We start from the raw sequence: 21363 nt of genomic DNA, 5'->3' as shown, positions 1-21363 counted from the left end.
AGCTCTTTTGTCTATGTTTGAACCAAGGTTGTAATGTGGTCATGAGCTGAGTGGCCCTCGCAGAACCCAGAGTCAGTAAACAGGTTATTGCTGGGCAAGTGCCATTTAGTTGCACTGTCGATGACTCCTTCCATCACTTTACTGGTGCTTTAGAGTAGGCTGATGGGGTGATAATTGGCAGGGTTGGATTTGTCTTCTTTTTGTGTACAGGACATACCTGGGAAATTTTCCATGTTGTCGGGTAGATGCCAGTGTTGGAGCTGTACTGGAACATCTTGGCTAGGGGCGCAGCAAATTCTGGAGCATACGGCTTCAGGACTATTGCTGGGATGTTATCAGGGCCAAAGCCTTTGCAGTATCCAGTGTCTTCTTGATGTCATAGGAAGTGAATCAAATTGACTGAAGACTGACTTCTGTGATTCTGGGGACCTCCGGAGAAGGTCATGATGGGCTGGCTGAAGATTGTTGCGAATGCTTCAGCCATATCTTTTGCACTGATGTGCTGGTCTCCCCTATTATTGAAGATGGAGATATTTGTGGGGCCTCCGCCTCCAGTGAGTTGTTTAATTGTCCACCACTGTTCACAGCTGGATGTGGCAAGACTGCAAAGCTTAGATCTGATACTTTGGTTGTCGATTTGCTTTGCTCTGTTCATCATTTGCTGCATATATTGCTTGTCATGCAAGTAGTTGGATGAGGGAGTTGAAGGGTGGGTCAGTAAATTTGCAGACGATACGAAGATTGGTGGAGTTGTGGATAGTAAGGAGGGCTGCTGTCGGCTGCAAAGAGACATAGATAGGATGCAGAGCTGGGCTGAGAAGTGGCAGATGGAGTTTAACCCTGAAAAGTGTGAGGTTGTCCATTTTGGAAGGACAAATATGAATGCGGAATACAGGGTTAACGGTAGAGTTCTTGGCAATGTGGAGGAGCAGAGAGATCTTGGGGTCTATGTTCATACATCTTTGAAAGTTGCCACTCAAGTGGATAGAGCTGTGAAGAAGGCCTATGGTGCGCTCGCGTTCATTAACAGAGGGATTGAATTTAAGAGCCGTGAGGTGATGATGCAGCTGTACAAAACTTTGGTAAGGCCACATTTGGAGTACTGTGTACAGTTCTGGTCGCCTCATTTTAGGAAGGATGTGGAAGCTTTGGAAAAGGTGCAAAGAAGATTTACCAGGATGTTGCCTGGAATGGAGAATAGGTCTTACGAGGAAAGGTTGAGGGTGCTAGGCCTTTTCTCATTAGAACGGAGAAGGATGAGGGGCGGCTTGATAGAGGTTTATAAGATGATCAGGGGAATAGATAGAGTAGACAGTCAGAGACTTTTTCCCCGGGTGGAACAAACCATTACAAGGGGACATAAATTTAAGGTGAAAGGTGGAAGATATAGGAGGGATATCAGAGGTAGGTTCTTTACCCAGAGAGTAGTGGGGGCATGGAATGCACTGCCTGTGGAAGTAGTTGAGTCGGAAACATTAGGGACCTTCAAGCAGCTATTGGATAGGTACATGGATTACGGTAAAATGATATAGTGTAGATTTATTTGTTCTTAAGGGCAGCACGGTAGCATTGTGGATAGCACAATTGCTTCACAGCTCCAGGGTCCCGGGTTCGATTCCGGCTTGGGTCACTGTCTGTACGGAGTCTGCACGTCCTCCCCGTGTCTGCGTGGGTTTCCTCCGGGTGCTCCGGTTTCCTCCCACAGTCCAAAGATGTGCAGGTTAGGTGAATTGGCCAATGATAAATTGCCCTTAATGTCGAAAATTGCCCTTGGTGTTGGGTGGAGGTGTTGAGTTTGGGTAGGGTGCTCTTTCCATGAGCCGGTGCAGACTCAAAGGGCCGAATGGCCTCCTTCTGCACTGTAAATTCAATGATAATCTATGATTAATCTAGGACAAAGGTTCGGCACAACATCGTGGGCCGAAGGGCCTGTTCTGTGCTGTATTTTTTCTATGTTCTAGTCATGTGTTGTAGCTTCAGCAGGTTGGCACCTCATTTTTGTATGTCTGCTGCTGTCCCTGGTATGCCCTCCTGATACGTCATTCACCCATTGCTGATCACCTGGCATGATGGTAATGGTAGAGTGCCAGGCCATGAGATTATAGATTGTGTTTGAGTGCAATTCTGCTGCTGCTGCCTTAGGAGCGCTCAGTCTTGAGTTGTTCGATCTGTTTGAAGTCTATCCCATTTAGCACTGTGGTAGTGCCACACAAGGGCCATTAGAAGAGGAAACCTGCCATCCTTACCTGGTCTGGCCTGCATGCGGCACTAGATCCACAGCTTAAATGTGCTCTGAAAGGGTCTAGCAAGACAATCGAAACTGATTTCATGGTCATCTTTAGACTTTTAATTCCCGATTTTTATTAAATTTAAATTCCTCCACCTGCTGTGGTTTCCCCGCATTTGGCTCCCAACAGCGAATACAGATTAGCTGGACAATTAACCGCCGTGCATTGTGAAACTCATGCTGAGAAAGGCTCAGCGCTGTTGGGGTGTTAGCAGGACAAGAGCAGGTGCCAGAACGATTCTCACTGTGGGTGGGGTGTTTAAAAGGGGTTCTCTGAAAGCTACTTTACTTGGAGGAACTGGTTCAGATAGATGTTGTAATCTTTAAAGGGACAGGCAACTGTGGTGATATACTGTGCAGAAAGTATGGCTGGGTCAATAAAGATGGAACAAAGAAGCCTCCACGCTGAACTAAGAAGGCATGGATGGGCAGCACGATGGCACAGTGGGTAGCACAGCTGTCTCACGGTGCCGAGGTCCCAGGTTCAATTTCGGCTCTGGGTCACTGTCCATGTAGAGTTTGCACATTCTCCCCGTGTTTGCGTGGGTTTCGCCCCCACAACCCAAAGATGTGCAGGGTAGGTGGATTGGCCACGCTAAATTGCCCCTTAATTGGAAAAAATGAATTTGGTACTCTAAATTTATTTTTTAAAAAGAAGGCATGGGCAGAGGTTGGATCTCTGGTCAGCAGGGTAAATAGTGGCATCGAGGTATGATCGCTGGATCAATAATCCAGAGGCCCAGGGTAATGCTCCAGGGGCCCAGGTTCAAATTCCCTAGTGTGAAACCCCAAGCTTCATTTGACACATCTTCCTTTTCCCCTAAAGCTGCATGTGAGTAGCCAGACTGGCAGGCCTGTATGGAAGGGTGAAGTGTCAGATACGATGAGCACCTAATCCTGTGACTTTGGTGGGGAGGATGAAATGTTCCACCATGTAGAGGGGGGTCTGATGAAAGCGCTATTTTCCTTACAGGGGAAAGGACTCATAAAGTTTACGGGCGAGGACAAACTGGTTGTGATGTCCCTAATCTGTTATTGCTAAGTCCGGCAGATGTGCAGGTCCTGGAGACGGCTTGTGAACAGGGAGCAAGGTCCATTGGTCACAGAGAGGCAAGAGTTTCAGAGGAGGGTAAGTATCCAGTGGTCAAGGAAGAGATTGGAGGATGGGATGAGTGATGTAGGGCTATATTTGTAAGACTGACAGCCGGCGAAATCCACCAATCCCCTGTGCTCGTCCATTCAGAAGTCTTTGTTCAGTCAGAACTCCATCTGAGAAGCCACCAGAATGCATATATTCTAATTCCTAACTGCTGCTGGAGACTTCCATATCTTTTCCCTCCTCGGATGGTACATTCTTCGGATTGTAAGATGACCCAGAAAACCTCCCTTGATTCCAGAGGATGATCTACAGCCAGATACCCTAGTGTCATACCCTCCCGCTGAACCATGCGCTAACATAGATACAAGCATATTTGTGGGAATGAGTAGATGGTCGTGCAGACTGCGGAAGGTATGTCACACTCGCTTGAGGAGCTGGCAGAGGCAGAGAGTCCCCAGGCTGTTGACAATCAGAAGATTGCTGGAGACCAGGAAGATACTGAGCCCAAGGCAGATAATGAACCTCTGGCGTCATCGATCAGGCGGCAGGTTCTGGATGTCCAATAGGATGAGTGTGAAGATGTGACATGAATCCCTGAGGGTTTTTATGCGCTGGTCTCTGTATGGTGTTGGACTTTCCCTGGGCCCCAGCAACCAAAAGACAGCCGCCAAAGTCATCAAGACAGATGGAGCTCAGAGTCAGCAGGCTGCCTCGAATGCAGCTGCCAGTGAGGGGAACGCACCAAGATGTAGCACTGGTAAGCAGAAAGTTGTCACTATGATCACAAAAGTGGTTACATGGGTGAATCATTTCTCATTGTCATGTGTGTAATGGTGTGTGTATGTGTCACAAATCACTACTAAAACGTGACATATGCAATAGTTTGGGAGGAGGCCTGGAACCCGTGTGTAACACATCGACTGGCCTGCAAAGTTCATTTCAGAGAGTGGGACAGGAGAGGATGGTGCCAGAAAGGCCTCATCAGCCCTGAACAGTGCGGCGGTGGTCTATTTATGATCATTTGGATTCCAGGCTTTGGAGTCCCAATGGAAAGTCCTCTGAATCAAGGCCTCTCTGGTCTCCCTAGCTTCTCATAAGCATCTTCATTGCTGGATCTACTTCCGCTCCTATTTCACATGTTCATATCATGCTGGGGCTGTTCAGGCTCCTCCTCAGATTCAGGGCTGGATTCATCCTCTGCAGCTTCTGGAACAACATTGCTGTCTTTATCAACCACAAGCTCTCCCTTGAGATAGCCAGATTGTGTAGGGTAGGGCAGACTACCACTATAACTCTGTTAGGATCCGAGTCCATGTTATAGCTGGATAAGAAGATACAAAAACACTCTAACTTTTTTTGTAAGACGTGGAGGTACAGAATCACAGGACCACTAATTAGTTTTAACAACAAGAAAAAAACATTTTTTACACATGAAAATTTTTTATTATGATACTATACACCTTTAAGCATCCCCCCCCCCCCCCGCCCAGCTTAAATACACACCAATATTAATATTAAAATGGATTACAAAGTACATCTTAATCTACAATGGTCTCATTATCACTAAGTCCCTTTTAATCACACACGTTGACTGGGCAAATACGGTCTCCACTCTGAACCCCAAGTGAATGTTTGTAAATGTGTCCTCAGAATCCCCATAGATGATTGTCACTGGAGAGTGTCCAAACTCCATTTCCTAAAACACACTTTAAAATCTTCTCTTATTATTATGCTTTTCCTTGGCTGTTTACATTCTGAAATCCAGACCAGGTTTTCGAAATGCTACTTCTGCTCCGTTTTTAATACCGAATCCAGTCCAGAATTTCGCACAATTCCTTTAGGATTTCTTTGTCTTGACTGTTGTGAAAACTGCTCACAATTGCTTTGACTCTCGATTCCTAGACTGTATTAAAATGGTGCCATACGTTTGACTTACCTTTGAAGGCTGCTGTGCCACTTTAAATCTGGTTACTGCAATTATCTGTTTAACTCAGAACACTTTGTTCACTTTTCCTTGAATTCTTCTGAACAATACCTTGGTCGCTGTTCATTTACTCCAAACTTCTTGGACACCTCTTCATTTCCCTAGTTTCCTGAACTCGCCGGATGTTAGATTTCTGCCAACTGTTTTCTTAATCATTACTTCATAGTATGGCTTTTATTCTAGGAAGGCTGAGAGAGGTGTTCCCTCTTTAGCCTTCTAAAACCAACTGCTTCTAGCAGCACTGTGAGAACTGAATTCTCTCTCATTACCTATCTCCAACTGTAATCAAATTAGCTAAACTAAAATTTAAGAGCTTCTCTACCTGTCAAGGCCCAAGTTGCTAAGAAATGCCTGCATACCTCTGCTGACCTACTTATTCTTCATGCCGTAGAACTCTCTAAGCATAATAGAAACACAGTTTAAACTTACCCAACACTCACACATACAAACACCTTTGTCCAGCATGAACTTAACTATAGAATTTACCCATCCAGGCACAGAAATATTAAATTAAATGCATTCAAGACTATACCTTATTTCTAAATTTTACCAATCCAAATATAAATCCCTTAAAACTACCTTTGTTTTCCTAACAATAATGGAGGCACATTCTGAGGGATATTGCAGTGATCCTCCTGAGCAGCACAGGTAACAAAATCTCATTTTGAGTAGGCCTATTGTCCTCACAATGATTTCCCTTCAGGAAACATGACTCCATTTGTAGCTCTCCTCAACAGGCGTCCTTGGGTGTCTGAGTGGTGTCATCAACCACCTTTTCAGTGAATACCCTTTGTTCCCCAGCAGCCAGCCATCTAGCCATGCTGGGGCTGTAAAGAGGCTTGACAACTGGGAGTGGTGTAAGAGGTACACTTCATGGCAGCTTCCACAATACTGGGAACAAAACTACATGTTTCAGAAGGTTCAGAACGTGGACCCCCTTTCTAAATTTTATGTAATTTCAATCCAGTGTCCCAGCTATCCCCTATTTACACTCCCTTTAATAAACATAAATTAAACAAATGAAAGGGGATCCCTTATTTGTACTCTTAATAATAAACAATAATCGTTAAATTAAACAAAAAACGACACTTGGCTCTGTCAGAGGTGTCTTTGTGGACACATGCTATTGCTGTGAAACCTCTGGCATGTCACATTCTGTGGTTTAAAATATAAGTTGTCAACAAAGAGAAAATAGTCTGGTCAATAGTGTTTCAGTCATTTATTACTGTTTTAAAATGGGGAATCTCGTCATATCGGAGTCTGCACATTCTCCCTGTGTGTGCGTGGGTTTCCTCCGGGTGCTCCGGTTTCCTCCCACAGTCCAAAGATGTGCAGGTTAGGTGGATTGGCCATGATAAATTGCCCTTAGTGTCCAAAATTGCCCTTAGTGTTTGGTGGGGTTTCTGGGTTATGGGGATAGGGTGGAGGTGTGGACCTTGGGTCGGGTGCTCTTTCCAAGAGCCGGTGCAAACTCGATGGGCCGAATGGCCTCCTTCTGCACTGTAAATTCTATGTTCGCTATGTTCACATATCATTCTTTCAACTGTCAACTGGAAGATTGAATATCTTTTAAAAAGTTATAGGTCTACATGGGGAATCATAGCAATAGTTCCACTTTGCCTTCCCAATTGTTTTTTGACTCTTCTCCCAATCTCCTTGTATTCTATTTTATCATATATTCCTCTGCTATCTATGTACTTAATCTGTACCTCTATCTGAACCATCTATTGTTCTCTTATGTCTGTATTCATACAGGAAGCTTCATTGATGTTTAGTTTGCTTTTTCCTTTTGGGAAACATATTTTTCCTGCACTTTGGTGAACACCATTTTAAATGTTTTCCATTGTTATTCCATATTGTTATTTACCAATGTTGTTGCGCATTTTAGTTTTTCTGAGTTCTATTCTCATCCCCTTAAAATCAGCTGGCTTTCACCATCTGCATGTCCTTCTCTATCATCAACCTGAAGCATTATATTATGATCACTGTGCCTGGATTTTCCCCTACTTTTACTTCTCTTATCTGTTCTGGTTCATTCCCCATTACTAGCACTAATATCAAGTTATATACACCTTGTAGGAACTTCATTCTCTCATTCCCTTTAGCTGGCTAGTTCTTTTGTCCAATTAATCTGGGTTATTGAATTCCCCAATGATTATTATTCTTTGTGTTTTATTGTTCCCTAATTTGTATTTTTCCCCTTTTACCTCCCTTCCACTATTAGTTTACACCTATTGGGTTGATTGATCCTTTATTATCTTTTATCTTTATCCATATGAATTCTATTTTTGTCTTGTTGACAACCACATCACTCTTTTCAACTGCCATTACATTATCTCTAATAAATACAGCTACTTTACCTCCCCCTTTTTCCATCGCTATATTTTCTAAACATGTTAAGTTTTGCACTGTTTAATTTCCAGGCCTGGTTTTGTTTCTATAATCACGTCTCAGTAATTTCCCCTATGTAGGTTCCTCTCAACCTATGATTATCTCCAACTCCCCTACTTTAGAATGGACACTGGGTGCATTGCTGTACAGACATTCTATTTCATTTTAATAGGATTTCCTCTCACTTATGTTTAACCATTTTTTAAGGCTGGCATAGACAGATTTCTGGTCACTCCTGTAATTAAGGGATTTGGGGAGCAGGCAGGAAAGTGGAGTTAAAACTCAGGACCAATCAGGATCATATTGAATGAGAGAGAAGGCTCGACGGGCTGTCTGGTCTACCCCTGCTCCTATTTCTTGCTGTCTTGTGTTTTTTTTAAAAACTCCTATTCTATGACTCAATTTATTCTCTTACCATTAATGTTTTCCCTTGTTTTCTTTCCTGTGTTCTCCTGCCCTGCTTTGTTAGGGTGGCACGGTAGCACAGTGGTTAGCACTGTTGCTTCACAGCACCAGGGTCCCAGGTTTGATTCCCAACTTGGGTCACTGTCTGTGCAGAGTCTGCACGTTCTCCCTGTGTCTGCGTGGGTTTCCTCCGGGTGCTCCGGTTTCCTCCCACAAGTCCCAAAAGACGTGATGTTAGGTAAATTGGACATTCTGAATTCTCCCTCTGTGTACTCGAACAGGTGCCGGAATGTAGTGACTAGGGGATTTTCACAGTAACTTCACTGCAGTGTCAATGTATGCCTACTTGTGACAATAATAAAGATTATTATTATTATTCGGCTACTTTCATTTCTTATAAATCCTTCCCTTTTAAAGCATTTCCCACCTCTGTGCGAGGACAAGGGTCCCATCCTGGCTCAGGTGGAACTCATCCCTTCCTTCCTGTTGGAGAACTGGTGCCAACACTTTAGCCACATGTTAATTCTTCTGACCTGCTGCTTCTATGCCAATTTTCACATGACTGGCAATAATCAGAGAGTATTAAGCTTGGGCTCCTCCTTTTTGTTTCAGAGTCTAACTTCTGACACTCTTGCAGCAGGACGTCCTCCCTGTTCCTACATAGACCAGAACAACTGGATTTAGCCCCTCACTTTCCAGCTGATGTGAGATATCCCTTACCCTGGTACTGGGTAAGCATCACACTGTTACGGTTTCTTGTTCTTGGTTAAAGAGAATGTGAGCTATGCTTCTAATATTGGAGTCTCCTATTATAACCACATTTCTATTCTGTTCTTTTTTTAATGCTCTGCCACTTTCTGGGTACCCTATGAGCCATGAACTTTGATCTGCATTGCAGTCTTGCAGTCTTTCTCCTTGTCCTGACAAGTCATGTGTACATTGTGCCTGTTGGACAGGACCATTGCCTTCAGGACCTCCTTCTCAACCTTTCCTAAATCCCCTCTATCCTGTTTCGTTTCAGTCACGACCACCCTTTCCTGAAGCTGTGTTTTACTCCAGGGTGTGGCTGTATTCTGGATAAAACTGTCCAGAAATTAATTCTCTGCCCTGGCGAGACTTCAGATGGAGACACCTTCTGCAGCCGTACTTGCTCTGGATAGCCTTGCCATCCACAAACTTCCATATTTTGCAGCCTAGAAACTGAACATGCTCTGCCATATCTTAGACTAGCTGTGTTTTATTTTAATTAATTAATCAAGGTAACATTGATCTTTTTCTTAGTCTCTGGATGACTAATTAATTTGCATTGCAGCTGTTACCCTATAAACAGTTAAAGTTGCTTCTACAGATCAGTATGCACCTGAATAACTGGCACAACTCCGATATTTGTTCCAATTGCAAAACCTATTACCTGCAATGCACAAATTGACACCTGTGTATGTTGTGTCCGTTTACATATTACAACTACTAATTTTGCTCATTATTGTTTCACTCATACCTCATTCAGATATTTATTTCGTAGTCCCAGAATAGACAAGTACAGAGTATTCCTTTAATCAAATATTTGATAGATCTGAAAACTGCCTTATCTGTGAAAGAAATTATACAGTTTATTATCTTATTATACAGTTTACTATCTTATTAGTTATAACTTAGATATATTTATGTTAGAAAAACAAATTGTAATACAGTACAATGTCGTTTTCTAAATATATATATTACACTGTCATATAATTTAATTTGTATTGTTTGCATATTGCCAACAATAACTTGCTAAATTATATGAATCATCTCAATGATGGGTTGTGATAAAATATTTTAAGTAAGTCACAGTGTGCATACCTGTGGTTAAATGGGCAGTTGAAAAGAACAAGACCAATAAACAATGTTTCCAAATGCATTTGTTGTCTGAAATCCATGACACTATTTTTGGCTTACTGCATGGAGCCAGTCAGAGCAAGTTGATTAAGGATTCTATTGAGGAATAATGTTTTCTTAGGATTTGATTAAAATAATTGCCAAATGATTAATAAATAGACTGCAAATCCGTTCTTCAAATGGTGACCTGTTCACTGGCTTATTCTGTATCTGCTGTGTGAGGCTTTTATCATAGATTATCATAGAATTTACAGAGCAGAAGGAGGCCATTCGGCCCATCGAGTCTGCACCGGCTCTTGGAAAGAGCACCCTACCCAAGGTCAACACCTCCACCCTATCCCCATAACCCAGTAACCCCACCCAACACTAAGGGAAATTTTGGACACTAAGGGCAATTTATCATGGCCAGTCCACCTAACCTGCACATCTTTGGATTGTGGGAGGAAACCGGAGCACCCGGAGGAAACCCACGCACACACGGGGAGAACGTGCAGACTCCGCACAGACAGTGACCCAAGCCGGAATTGAACCTGGGACCCTGGAGCTGTGAAGCAATTGTGCTATCCACAATGCTACCGTGCTGCCCAATGTGTGAAGTGTTGAGATACCAAAAAAAATGAAATTGAGATGAGGTTTAGCACAGGGCTAAATCGCTGGCTTTGAAAGCAGACCAAGGCAGGCCAGCAGCACGGTTCAAATCCTGTATCAGCCTCCCTGAACAGGCGCCGGAATGTGGCGACTAGGGGTTTTTCACAGTGACTTCATTTGAAGCCTACTTGTGACAATAAGCGATTTTCATTTTTCATTTCATTTCATTTCCATTAACTGCAGTGTGTTAAAGGTGGTGGCCCCTTTCATATTTGCAGATGGTATTCGTTCTACCTCCATTGAAACTTTAGTGGAAAACCTCTTTCCTACTGCCTACTTCCATTGAAATGGAGCTGAGCTCTATGAATATCGCGCAGTGCAAGGTCATGGGCAATGAGGAATCGGTTTTAGCTCTGTGTAAGTGAATGGGTTTTCAGTGAGTTAAAATTTGGCCCTGAATGTCAAGATATATTTGTCAGAATATGAATGTCAGATTCATTTTTAAAATGATAAAGCTCCTTTGCTCCTTTGACTCATTAAAACATGAAATCGGTCCAACATTCCACAGCGTTTTAAAAAAAAATAACCCCACTGCCTGGCAGGGCTTCATTCCACCTGATTTAACATACCCTAGTGTTGTGATATCTGAAAGAAGCCAGTTCGAAAGGTCATTCTCAGGATATGGAAGTCAGTATCAAAGGCAGTATGTCATGCCTAGCGCTAGCCAACATTAAGGTATTGAGTGAGCTGCCTTCTTGCACCATTGCAGTCCTTGTAGTGAATGGACTCTCTCGGTGCTGTCAATAGAAGGTTCCAGGATTTGGCCCGTTGACAATGAAGGATTGGGATGGGCGACACTTGGTGGGGAACATGGAAAAAGATGGTATTTCCATTCATCTTTCCAGATTGAGGAAGCCGCGGATCTGGGATGTGCTGTAGAAGAAGGCAAGTTGCTGCAATGCATCCTGAAAGTAATACACACATTTATTTTTTCATCATCAAAGGTCCCCAAAATTCTACTAAATATATATATAAAACTGGAGATAAAGTAATCAGTCCAATTTCAAAAATGAAAGGTAGTTCCAACTCAGTTAAGATGAAACGAGAGAGTAAACGTTTGGAGTTCCTGAAACCTGGTTTAACATTTACACTGGAATTTAGGAATTGGTGGGAACAACTTAAAGGCATCGCTCTTTCTGAATATAAAATCTCTCAGTAACTAACATTTTGATGTTAAACGTGTAAAGTGCTATTGTTTCCGCTTATACAATTATTTTTCAAATAAACTACAGCGAAAATCGCAAAAAAACCTGTACATTTTAAAGAATAAACGATAACCACAGAAAATAAGGTTGAAAACGCATTAAAACAAATACCGAATTGAAAGCCTCCACGCTGCAACATACAAGTTAGAAAAATAACTCGGCAACACTGTTGGAAAGCGACTAGTTTCTTCTCCTGCTCTTTGTAATTTCACAATTTCTATACGCTAGATAATACTGTTGGTTCTCCATTATTTGTTTTCATTCTGAATGTGCTTTCAATGATTAGAGGGCAACGTGCTGGGGTCGGATCTCATCATACATAACGTGCAAAATTGGTCCATATTGTGTGTCCATTGGAGTCCTCTGATGGAGCAGCGAATCAGTGCATCTTTTCCCCACTCCCTCGTCCACTCTAGAAATTTTGCCGCGAGCTTTGTCCTGCAAAGCATGCAGTTAAGACACGGAAACTTCAAAAGAGGCTTGATGGGCTGCTGACGCCTCCCGTTGGCACAGGCCACATTATCCGCCTGGCGAAGGGGCTACCTCGCTGACACCCACTCCTGGAGGGAGTTGAAGTGGGAGCTGGCTGCTGCTGCTAGGCTGTAGTCCCACACAGCCTGGAAGTGGCCGCGAGGTCTTTGCTGTCCATATCTGATCTTCCCGAAACGACGAAAGGCCAGGTCTGAAATGTGAAATGAAAAGGTTAGAATAATAATGCACTGGCCCCGAGTGACACAGCGGCGCAGTGCACTTCCGCAAACCCAGGTCTATCAATTCAGTATCAAATAACATTGGAAAGGACACACAGATCGAGTTGTACAGAAAATCAATCCGATACAACATGCAATGAACCTAATACAAGAAGGGATTGCTGGAATTGAGTTGCCAAACAGGCAACAAACTCTCATCAAGCGGCAGATTTGAATTGTAAAACTTACGTTTAGTAATTGAACTAACAGCAGAAAAAGATATTGCGATGTTCCTACCGATTCATAGATTCTAAGATCATTCAATTAAAATTACCAATCAGTTCTTGGTATATCGAGTTATAGGATTGGAAATACACAAACACGTTTGTTAACTATGTTTGGTAAGTAATTATAATATCTGCGAGGCCATCAGTTAAAATGTTCTCTGGCCGAAACAAAGTCTAAAAAAACGGAATTTTCAATCTTTTATCTTGAGTCACAACCTGAAGGCATTTCTACAATTCTCTGTATTTTCAGGTTGGTCCTTCGATTGCGACATTTAAAAGCGTGCCCCTCATAATGACCCAGTGTGAGACTCATACAGAAACTCCTCCTGAGAAGCTTCCGAGAAATGCTGACCTGTAGGATTTACGATTTGAAGTAGCAACATCCATAATATTACCTGACTTCAAGAAATCTTCAGAGCAATCTTTTCAATCCGCCTAGCTTCCTATAGACATTCCAATTTAATGGAAATGCTAGAAGTGTTTTCCTTCACTAGTTTCAAAACAATGTCGATCCTTTAAGATCCGTACTTACCAAATGCAGCTGTCCCCGTCAGTCCCACAGTTCCTACCCCTGAGACGGACTCAGCTATCAACCATGCAAAAGACAATTATTCAGAGGTGGTGTATATAGATTGAAAATTCAACATCCAATGGCATTAGCTCACAAAATAATCATTAAAAAAAATAAATGAGTATTTATGTCGAAGCAAAATAAAGGAAAGTTAGAAGTTATTTGGAAGTTGCTGTACTTTAACTCACAATGTAAAGAGTGCCCAACAACTGTAACATTTTGACTATTATCGTGAAAAAGTTATCAATAATAACTGTGAAAATATACGATATATCATTGAACTATTTGCGCTTGTATAGTTGCCATTTTCGGAGTCTCCAGAAACATAATGGTCACACATAATGGACCAACATAATATGGTCACACTTTCCACGCGAACTCTGTTATCTGAATGATATCTGGCAATTACCTTTTTTATCTTAAGATTTCTCCACACAGAGAATGCGTCGCATATTGGTCACTGATGTATTGGCAACACATTCGAGGAGCTGTCTACTTTGTTTTCTCGAGTTTGCGGGAACGGGGAAGTTTGTGCGGGATTTTCTAATATCGTATATCTAAACGTTCCTAGAAATTGTGTGTGTGATCGTGAAACGTGCAACTAATATCATGTGTATGTTACGAAGATGATTTTTGGAATTGTGTCAATAGATTTATACGTAGTTATTTCGATTCTAAAAGTGTGGAGTAGCTGATAACGGTGCACCTGTCTTTTGTAAGATTGACCATGAGCTCAGAGTATCGGGCCATTGGTCAGTTTCCTCTCTGCTGGAGTGCAGAAGCGTGTGGAATCTTGCAATCGTACAACAGGTATGACACACATTACTTTAAGGGAAGTTATTTATTAGAACAGTATTTATATGTTGTATAATATAAAATAATCAATTGCTTGCAATGTACAAAATCTCCATCTAAAAGTATACTTAAGTTGTAGCTGACTGAATTTAAGTGCTGCTTTTGATTTAACATCTATCCTGTTGTAGATGTTCTCGTGTTTTAGCAGAACTTTAGATGAAATTAAATACGGATGCCCATTGAACACGGTAACGCCCCCATGTTAATCTCAAATACTATTTACACTTTATGCATTGAGGTCGTTAAGAAACTGGATTCCCTCCGGTTACTGGTTGCTGCAGCATCCGCATGTTCTTACCAGATTTACCGGATGGACGAATCCGTTTTCATATTTGTCATTTGCTAAGATTTGCCTTAAATGTGCGATGTAGCTCGCTGCCAGTCTGAGGGTGTCGAGTTTGGAGAGTTTGGTATCTGATGGCACCCAGGGAAGGCTGGTTTTTAACCGGGAGAAGGCTTTGCTCAGGACTCTCATCCTGGCCCTCTCCCTGGCGTTGGCAGCGTTCCTCTGCGATTGTTTCCCTTCTTTTCCGAGCCTGGGGGGCAGTTGCTTTTTTCTCACACTCCCTCGCCTCTTTGGCTTGGAGTCGCAGTCGGAGCTCGATTCATCGCTGTTTTCAGCCGAGACGTAGAATTCCGTGTCGTTCGACTCGTGTTTGAACCCGTTACACTGGAGATGGAGTTCCCGCAATTCCATTTCCCGCACGTCCTCAGTGTCGCTGACTGATCCAGTGGACATGGCACCAATCCGCTTGGAAAACTGGAATGGACCTCAAGTGAAAAGGGCTTCCTCCTCAATTTTGTTTCATACCAAAGGCACACGCAAAAAAGTTCCTTTGTGGAGACAGGAGACCCCGCCCCCAGTGCCTCAGACAGCCTCGACTGTCACTTTTAAACAGGAAGTATCTGCTCTCCGTGGATCTAACCATTGGCGAACACTGACAGTCATATCCCGCAAACAAGGGCGTGGAAAGAAATGTTGAATTCTTATTTATTGATTGATTCATGTTATTAAAGACCTGTTAAAACATTCCTGTACCTTACATTCATTCTGGAGCCTGAACTTTCAATCATCACTGAGATATCCGCCCTCAATGGTATGTTCAATCTGAGCTGGGACTTGAGTTGGAAGCCTCCAATCAATCAGTTTAAAGCAGTGTCATTAAACGACATTTAGGGAAAAGGTGAATGCTACCCCAACAGTTTCAAATTAAATCAGAAATCCCCCCACTTCATTTATTTTCTAATCATCTGTAAAGTGTCTGGATAAGTAAAGATCCTCAACAAGTAAATGCAATAGCACAAGCAATTTAAATTTAATGAATGAAACATATACATTGCATTAACGATCTTCCTATACTACCAGCCGCAAAATTATAGGGCAGAATCGAACCTCTTTAACCCTGAACAAGTCAAACTCCAGTTAAAATCTTTGATACTTTCTTGTATATAACTTTTTATATTTTCCCGAAAATAGGGGTCATTGAGTAAACAATCGAAGCTTTAGTTGCCGTCATGATATAACGAATTTGGGACACGGTTTATCAAAGTCAAAAATGGATTAACCCTAAATTATCTGTAGTTTTTTAATGTAATACCTCGCTTCGTTGTTGCCTACATAAACACCAGCAGGTCTCTATTGCTATGGCTTCTGCTTTCCATGTGTGCTGCTTGGCGCCTTACACACTTCGCCAATACTTTTTCAATGTCAATTTATGTCTCTACAATGCTAAAGACGAGACTGAGAAATTACCAACAAATTCATTTGGTTTCTGCAACCTGACAAATTCAGATTTATAAATAGTTAGCACCCTATTTAACATGTCTGACAAACATCTATTGTTTGAATGCAGCATGTCCAGCACCATTGTATAAACATATAAATATATCTAATTGAATGCGAGAAGGTCGATACCGTGCACTTTGTATCCTCTGTCTTGCAATATATTTTATCTGTGTGTGTGTTTATTTCTGAAGATTTGAAAATGTTGGCAGCCCCCTGATTGTTTGTGCAGGTGCCTTCTGAAGCGACCTCTTCCTGGAGATTTATTGCAGAATTGATTGATTTTGTAAACAGTTGTAGAGATCCTATCGAGTCCAGAACGAATTCAGGTCTTACTTTCGTATCTTGGGCTTTCTTCAATAATCGGGCCGCTGGGACACGACAGGAAAGACGTGGAGTCTGGCCACATCTCTGGCGGCGAACGGTTCGGTTCGCCGCCAGAGATGTGGCCAGAGTCCACGTGTCATCAGAGTGATCAAGCAGAGGGAACAATCCCCTTCAATAAATCATCGTGTGGAAATGGGAAATACTTTCCCGCCAAAGTAAGCGAGACCATATTTGTTACTGATAAACCTTTATGACTCAATAATCGAAAATGAGATTACATCCGGATAATTTATAATTTTTATGACAACAGAAGTATTGGATTGTGATTTCTGTGGGTCGGCTACATTCCCAAAATGAATGACAATGGCCAATATACACCCACCCACACCCACAGTGTAATTATTTAAACATTTATGAAAAAATAATGAATTCGAAAAAAAATCGCACGTTGAACGGTAATTGCATCCATCCAGCGCCAATTATATAAACAAGGTTCTGTTCGATAACCTCTTGCAGTAACTTATTTCAGACGAATTATTATGGCGAGTAGTTTGATGATGGTAGATGTATTTGAAGATCACGGACACAGCCGATGTGGACTATGAATGAAATACGCCATGAAACTCACTACGATTTATGTGGACAGAAAACTAATCAAAGTCTTAACAACGTACTGGCAAAATGCTTATCGCCAACACATTTTCTCAGGTGCACGACTACATTTGATGGTGACCATCTTTTTCTCGATTATAATTTTGCTTGGAAGGGACAGAGATTAACACATCATTGCGAACATTCCGAAACAAACGTGAGAATGGGAACTCTCCATTGACTCAGGAAATCAACCCGAAATGAATGACTCAATATCGAAAATGCTTGATGCCGCGTCTGCCCCACGTTTTTCAGATTCAGTTACATCAACCGAGACAAAGTTTTAAGAAAGCAGAAAATCGATTGGCTCAGGGTCTCCAGTGAGGTCAAGCTTGCTTTCCTAGGAACATAGGTTTGGATAAATACTCCAGAGGCTAACTTCTAAACAAACCGCAACTCTTCACTAATTATACCCAAGCACCCTAGCCTGCAACACGTGGACCTAAAGCATAACCTTGTCGGCAACCCCAGTACATCCGTCTATTGCCGAGTATAAATTAAACGGCTAAACAATTAAATAAATGATAGTAACACCATTTACCATAAAATTGTATTTCACAAGAATGGCGCCTGGGTTAAGCCAGATATGTCAAAATAATATACAAAGTTAAGATCCTTCTCATGTTTTAAGGATGGTCAGATATCGCCAATGAAAAGTTGACCACACAAAATGTTGAACTATAAACCAATTTTGTTCTTCCATGTTATGCCGACGTGCTAATCTTATCTCCTTATAGCCTGAATATTGTACAATGGTACACAGAGGACCAACTAAACTATACTCTGTACAAATGTGTAACAAATAAAACGTATTTAAATATATGTTTCAACAACCATTCCCACCGGCTTGCTCGTCTCAGAGTACCGCCTGCATGTTCCTCTTCATATAATTTCTTCTTAAAACCAATGCGAAGGTGCGCCAGAATCACTGTGGACCTCAAACATGCTCTAGCAACCTTCTGTGTGAAGAAATGTCTGCTAATATTTTACAATTTTACATATTAGCTATTTTATATTGATAGTCCTTCCACAGCCGCCCCCCCCTCCCCCCCCCAACCACCAAAAGTCAAAACGGTGTCGAAACTCTCCAGAACTTTATAAACCTTGATTCAATCTCATTTTACACTTGGCTGCTCTAATTGAAATACAGCAATAGACGCAACAGTGTAAGCGTCTTACCTTGTGAATCTATCCTGTGCTGAAACACGAGGCATGGTTCTAGCTGTAATATGTGTATCTGTATTCACCTGCATAGGGATACTTATATTTCATCATTGTGCCAAATGTATGTCAAATTATAATCACAGAGATTTATTTTGAATTGGCGGTGTTGTGTTCTGTTAAACATTGCTGTGGTTTTCCAAAATGTTGCAATTACTCAGAAAACTACGCCATGCCTCTAACTTTACCCCCTCCCCCATTTCCACCATCAACCAAGACCACAACAGTGCAGTGGTGTTGCACATAATGTTTGAAGATACTGATTATTGCTTTTAGCAGAAATATATCAGAGACTTATAAGCGGCACGTTACAGTATGCAGTCATGTTGGTCTGTAAATGATGCAGCAGGAACAAACAAACAATGGAAAGAAAAGGGAACATCTCATCATAATGCATACATTATTAGGTGAAATGCTGAAGAAAGTTCATTTGATTGACATTAAATGTGGTTGGCATTGAAAAATTAACCAACTATTCTTCAAATAATTATCCAACGAAACATTGGTGTCACCAATTCCATGTTTATGACTGTGAGGATATATGTTCCAGAGAGAAACCTAACAACAGATAGCAGGTTCAATGTCCAATCCCGTTAGAATTCTGTCCAAACGCGGATAAACTATCAGGTTGTCTGTGACCTGTGACACTCTCTGGACCTTCAACTAACCATCTCGTCATGTGCCAATTGCTAATCTCTGTGCCTGGAGATTGCGATGAGGCAAACATGCCTTGAGTGTGTTGATGGCCTTTGCTGTTACAGGTCGCTTATGCCCTGTACGTTTTATTTAAGAGCATGATTTCTCTACACTGCGTCATTTATGTTTTACATGAAAATATTTTTGCGAATGCAAGGTGTCGTTAACCGATCAGTTCAGATGACCTGGAGATATTTGAAGGCTACCAGAATGGCTTTCACCAAAGCTTATCTGATAAGCGGCCTCTGTTAGAAACGAGTCCGTCATGTAGAGCACTGGAACGGAATGGGATGGACAACATTATTAAGAGGTGCCCATTATTACTCACAGTGCTATCCAGCCAGTCGAGCATCCCGAGAAATATTATTCAACCTGCTGAGTTTTCATTCTCAAACTCAAGGATTCATCTGCGACCTTCTAAAAACCCATGTGTACAACACTCATCTGAGAGCAATGTATGAGAGTGAAACAGTCACAGAATCACAGAATTTACAGTGCAGAAGGTGGCCATTCGGCCCGCCGATTCTGCCCCGGCCCTTGGAAAGAACACGCCACCTAAGCCCACACCTCCACCCTAACCCCATAACCCCACCTTCCCTTTTTGGACACTAAGCGCAATTTAGCATAGCCAATCCACCTACCCCTGCACATCATTGGACTGTGGGAGGAAACCGGAGCACCCGGAGGAAACCCACGCAGACACGGGGAGAACATGCAGACTCTACACAGACAGTGACCCAAGCCGGGAATTGAACCTGGGACCCTGGCGCTGTGAAGCAACATTGCTAACCACTGTGCTACCAATCCAAGGTTTAATTGTCTCATCACTGTGCAGTCGCATGTCCATTGTTTCCCCTCAATCACTTTTTTCAACTCATGTCATACAACCAGATTTTGGGAAGACGAACAGAAGGTTTTTTTCTCGGGCGGTGAAATGCATTTATACATTTATACTGAAGACGGTTAGTGACGATAATAAGTCATGACAATGATTAGAGATTAAACTCCCTTGCTAATTATCCAAAACAATTTGAAAAGACCGTGTGCAGAAGTTGATGTCTACTTATCATTAAGGTACAGCTTGTTCTCTGACTTTTAAAACTGTTTTGAAGATATGTGGTTTAACACTTTGCTGTATCGAAATGGCAGACGCAAAGCTATATATTGCTGACGATTTGACAAATTGTGACCGGAAAACCTACCGAAAGAGGATGGTAAGCTAACAGGATGGTAAATGCTGTTCAATGTGGTAACTTGTGATATACAGAATTAGATTCTGGAAGTAAAAAAAAGGGAAAGGAAGTACTACATAAATGGTAAGTTTTAAAAATTATTTTACAGGCCATGGGCAAAATTATTTGTCTATCCCTGGGTGCCATTGAGAAGATGGTGTTGAGGTGTCTTCTTGAACGGCTGCAGTCCCTGTGTTGTAAGTACACCCACAGTGCTGTTAGGGAGGGAGTTCCAGGATTTTGATGACCAAAATTGAAGGAACGATGATGTATTTTCAAGTGAGGATGCGAGTGACTTGGAGGGAATACTGCAGGTGGTGGTGTTCCCATGCAACTGCTGCCAGTGTCCTTCTGAGTGGCAGAGGTCATGGGTTTGGAAGGTCCTGTCTAAGGGGTGTTGGTGAGTTGTTATGATGTATCTTGTAGACAGTACACACTGCTGCCACTGTGCATCAATTGTGAAGGGAGTGAATGTTGGAGATGGTGGATGGGGTGCCAACCATCCTTTCCTGAATGCCCTAGAAGGTGATGAGCTTCTGAATGGAAAAATGCATTGTCCACGCAATTAGAGAGCATTTTGTCACACTCCTGGCTTGTACCTTGTCAATGGCAGACAGGCTTTGGGGAGTCAGGAGATGGGTTTCTCGCCACAGAGTTCCCAGCCTCATACAGAGGGGAAGGCAGGCAGGGGGTTTGGATCTTCCTACCTGAGGTATTATTACTGGGCGGCGAATGTGGAGAATGTACGGAGCTGGGTCAGAGGGGTTGACTCTCAACGGGTCATAATGGAGGAGAGTTTGGGTAAGGGGTGGGGATTGAAGGCGCTAGCGACAGCGCTGCTCCCGATGGTCCCGGGGAGATACTCAGGGAGTCCGGGAGTAATAGCTTCATTGTTTGGAGGCAGTTTCGACAGCATTTCGGGTTGGGGCAGGGTCAACCATAGATTTGAGACAGGGAAGTGGGATGGAAATTTTCGGAGATGGGAGGAGAAAGGAATTAGGACACTAAAAGGTTTATTTCTTGGGGGTCGTTTTGCGGGATTGAAGGAGCTGGGAGCGAAGTATGGGCTGGAGCAGGGGGAAATATTTAGATACATGCAGGTTCGAGACTTTGCCAGAAAGGAGATACAAAGCTTCCCAGTAGAGCCGGCTTCC

General features: G+C 42.4%; 1 protein-coding gene across 1 annotated transcript; it reads right to left on the bottom strand.

The window, feature by feature from the left end:
- Positions 1-11598: 11598 nt before the first annotated feature.
- msc (musculin (activated B-cell factor-1)) lies at positions 11599-15242 on the bottom strand. The gene is made up of 2 exons (XM_072467569.1): positions 14598-15242; positions 11599-12579 (listed from the first exon to the last, which is right to left on the bottom strand). The coding sequence occupies exons 1-2, from the start codon at positions 15036-15038 to the stop codon at positions 12493-12495; spliced, it is 528 nt and encodes a 175-aa protein (XP_072323670.1). The 5' UTR covers positions 15039-15242; the 3' UTR covers positions 11599-12492.
- Positions 15243-21363: the final 6121 nt, after the last annotated feature.

The sequence above is a fragment of the Scyliorhinus torazame genome, chromosome 11, assembly GCF_047496885.1.
Source record: "Scyliorhinus torazame isolate Kashiwa2021f chromosome 11, sScyTor2.1, whole genome shotgun sequence".
Classification (NCBI taxonomy): Eukaryota; Metazoa; Chordata; class Chondrichthyes; order Carcharhiniformes; family Scyliorhinidae; genus Scyliorhinus; species Scyliorhinus torazame.
This window is presented reverse-complemented; position numbering and strand designations above follow the sequence as displayed.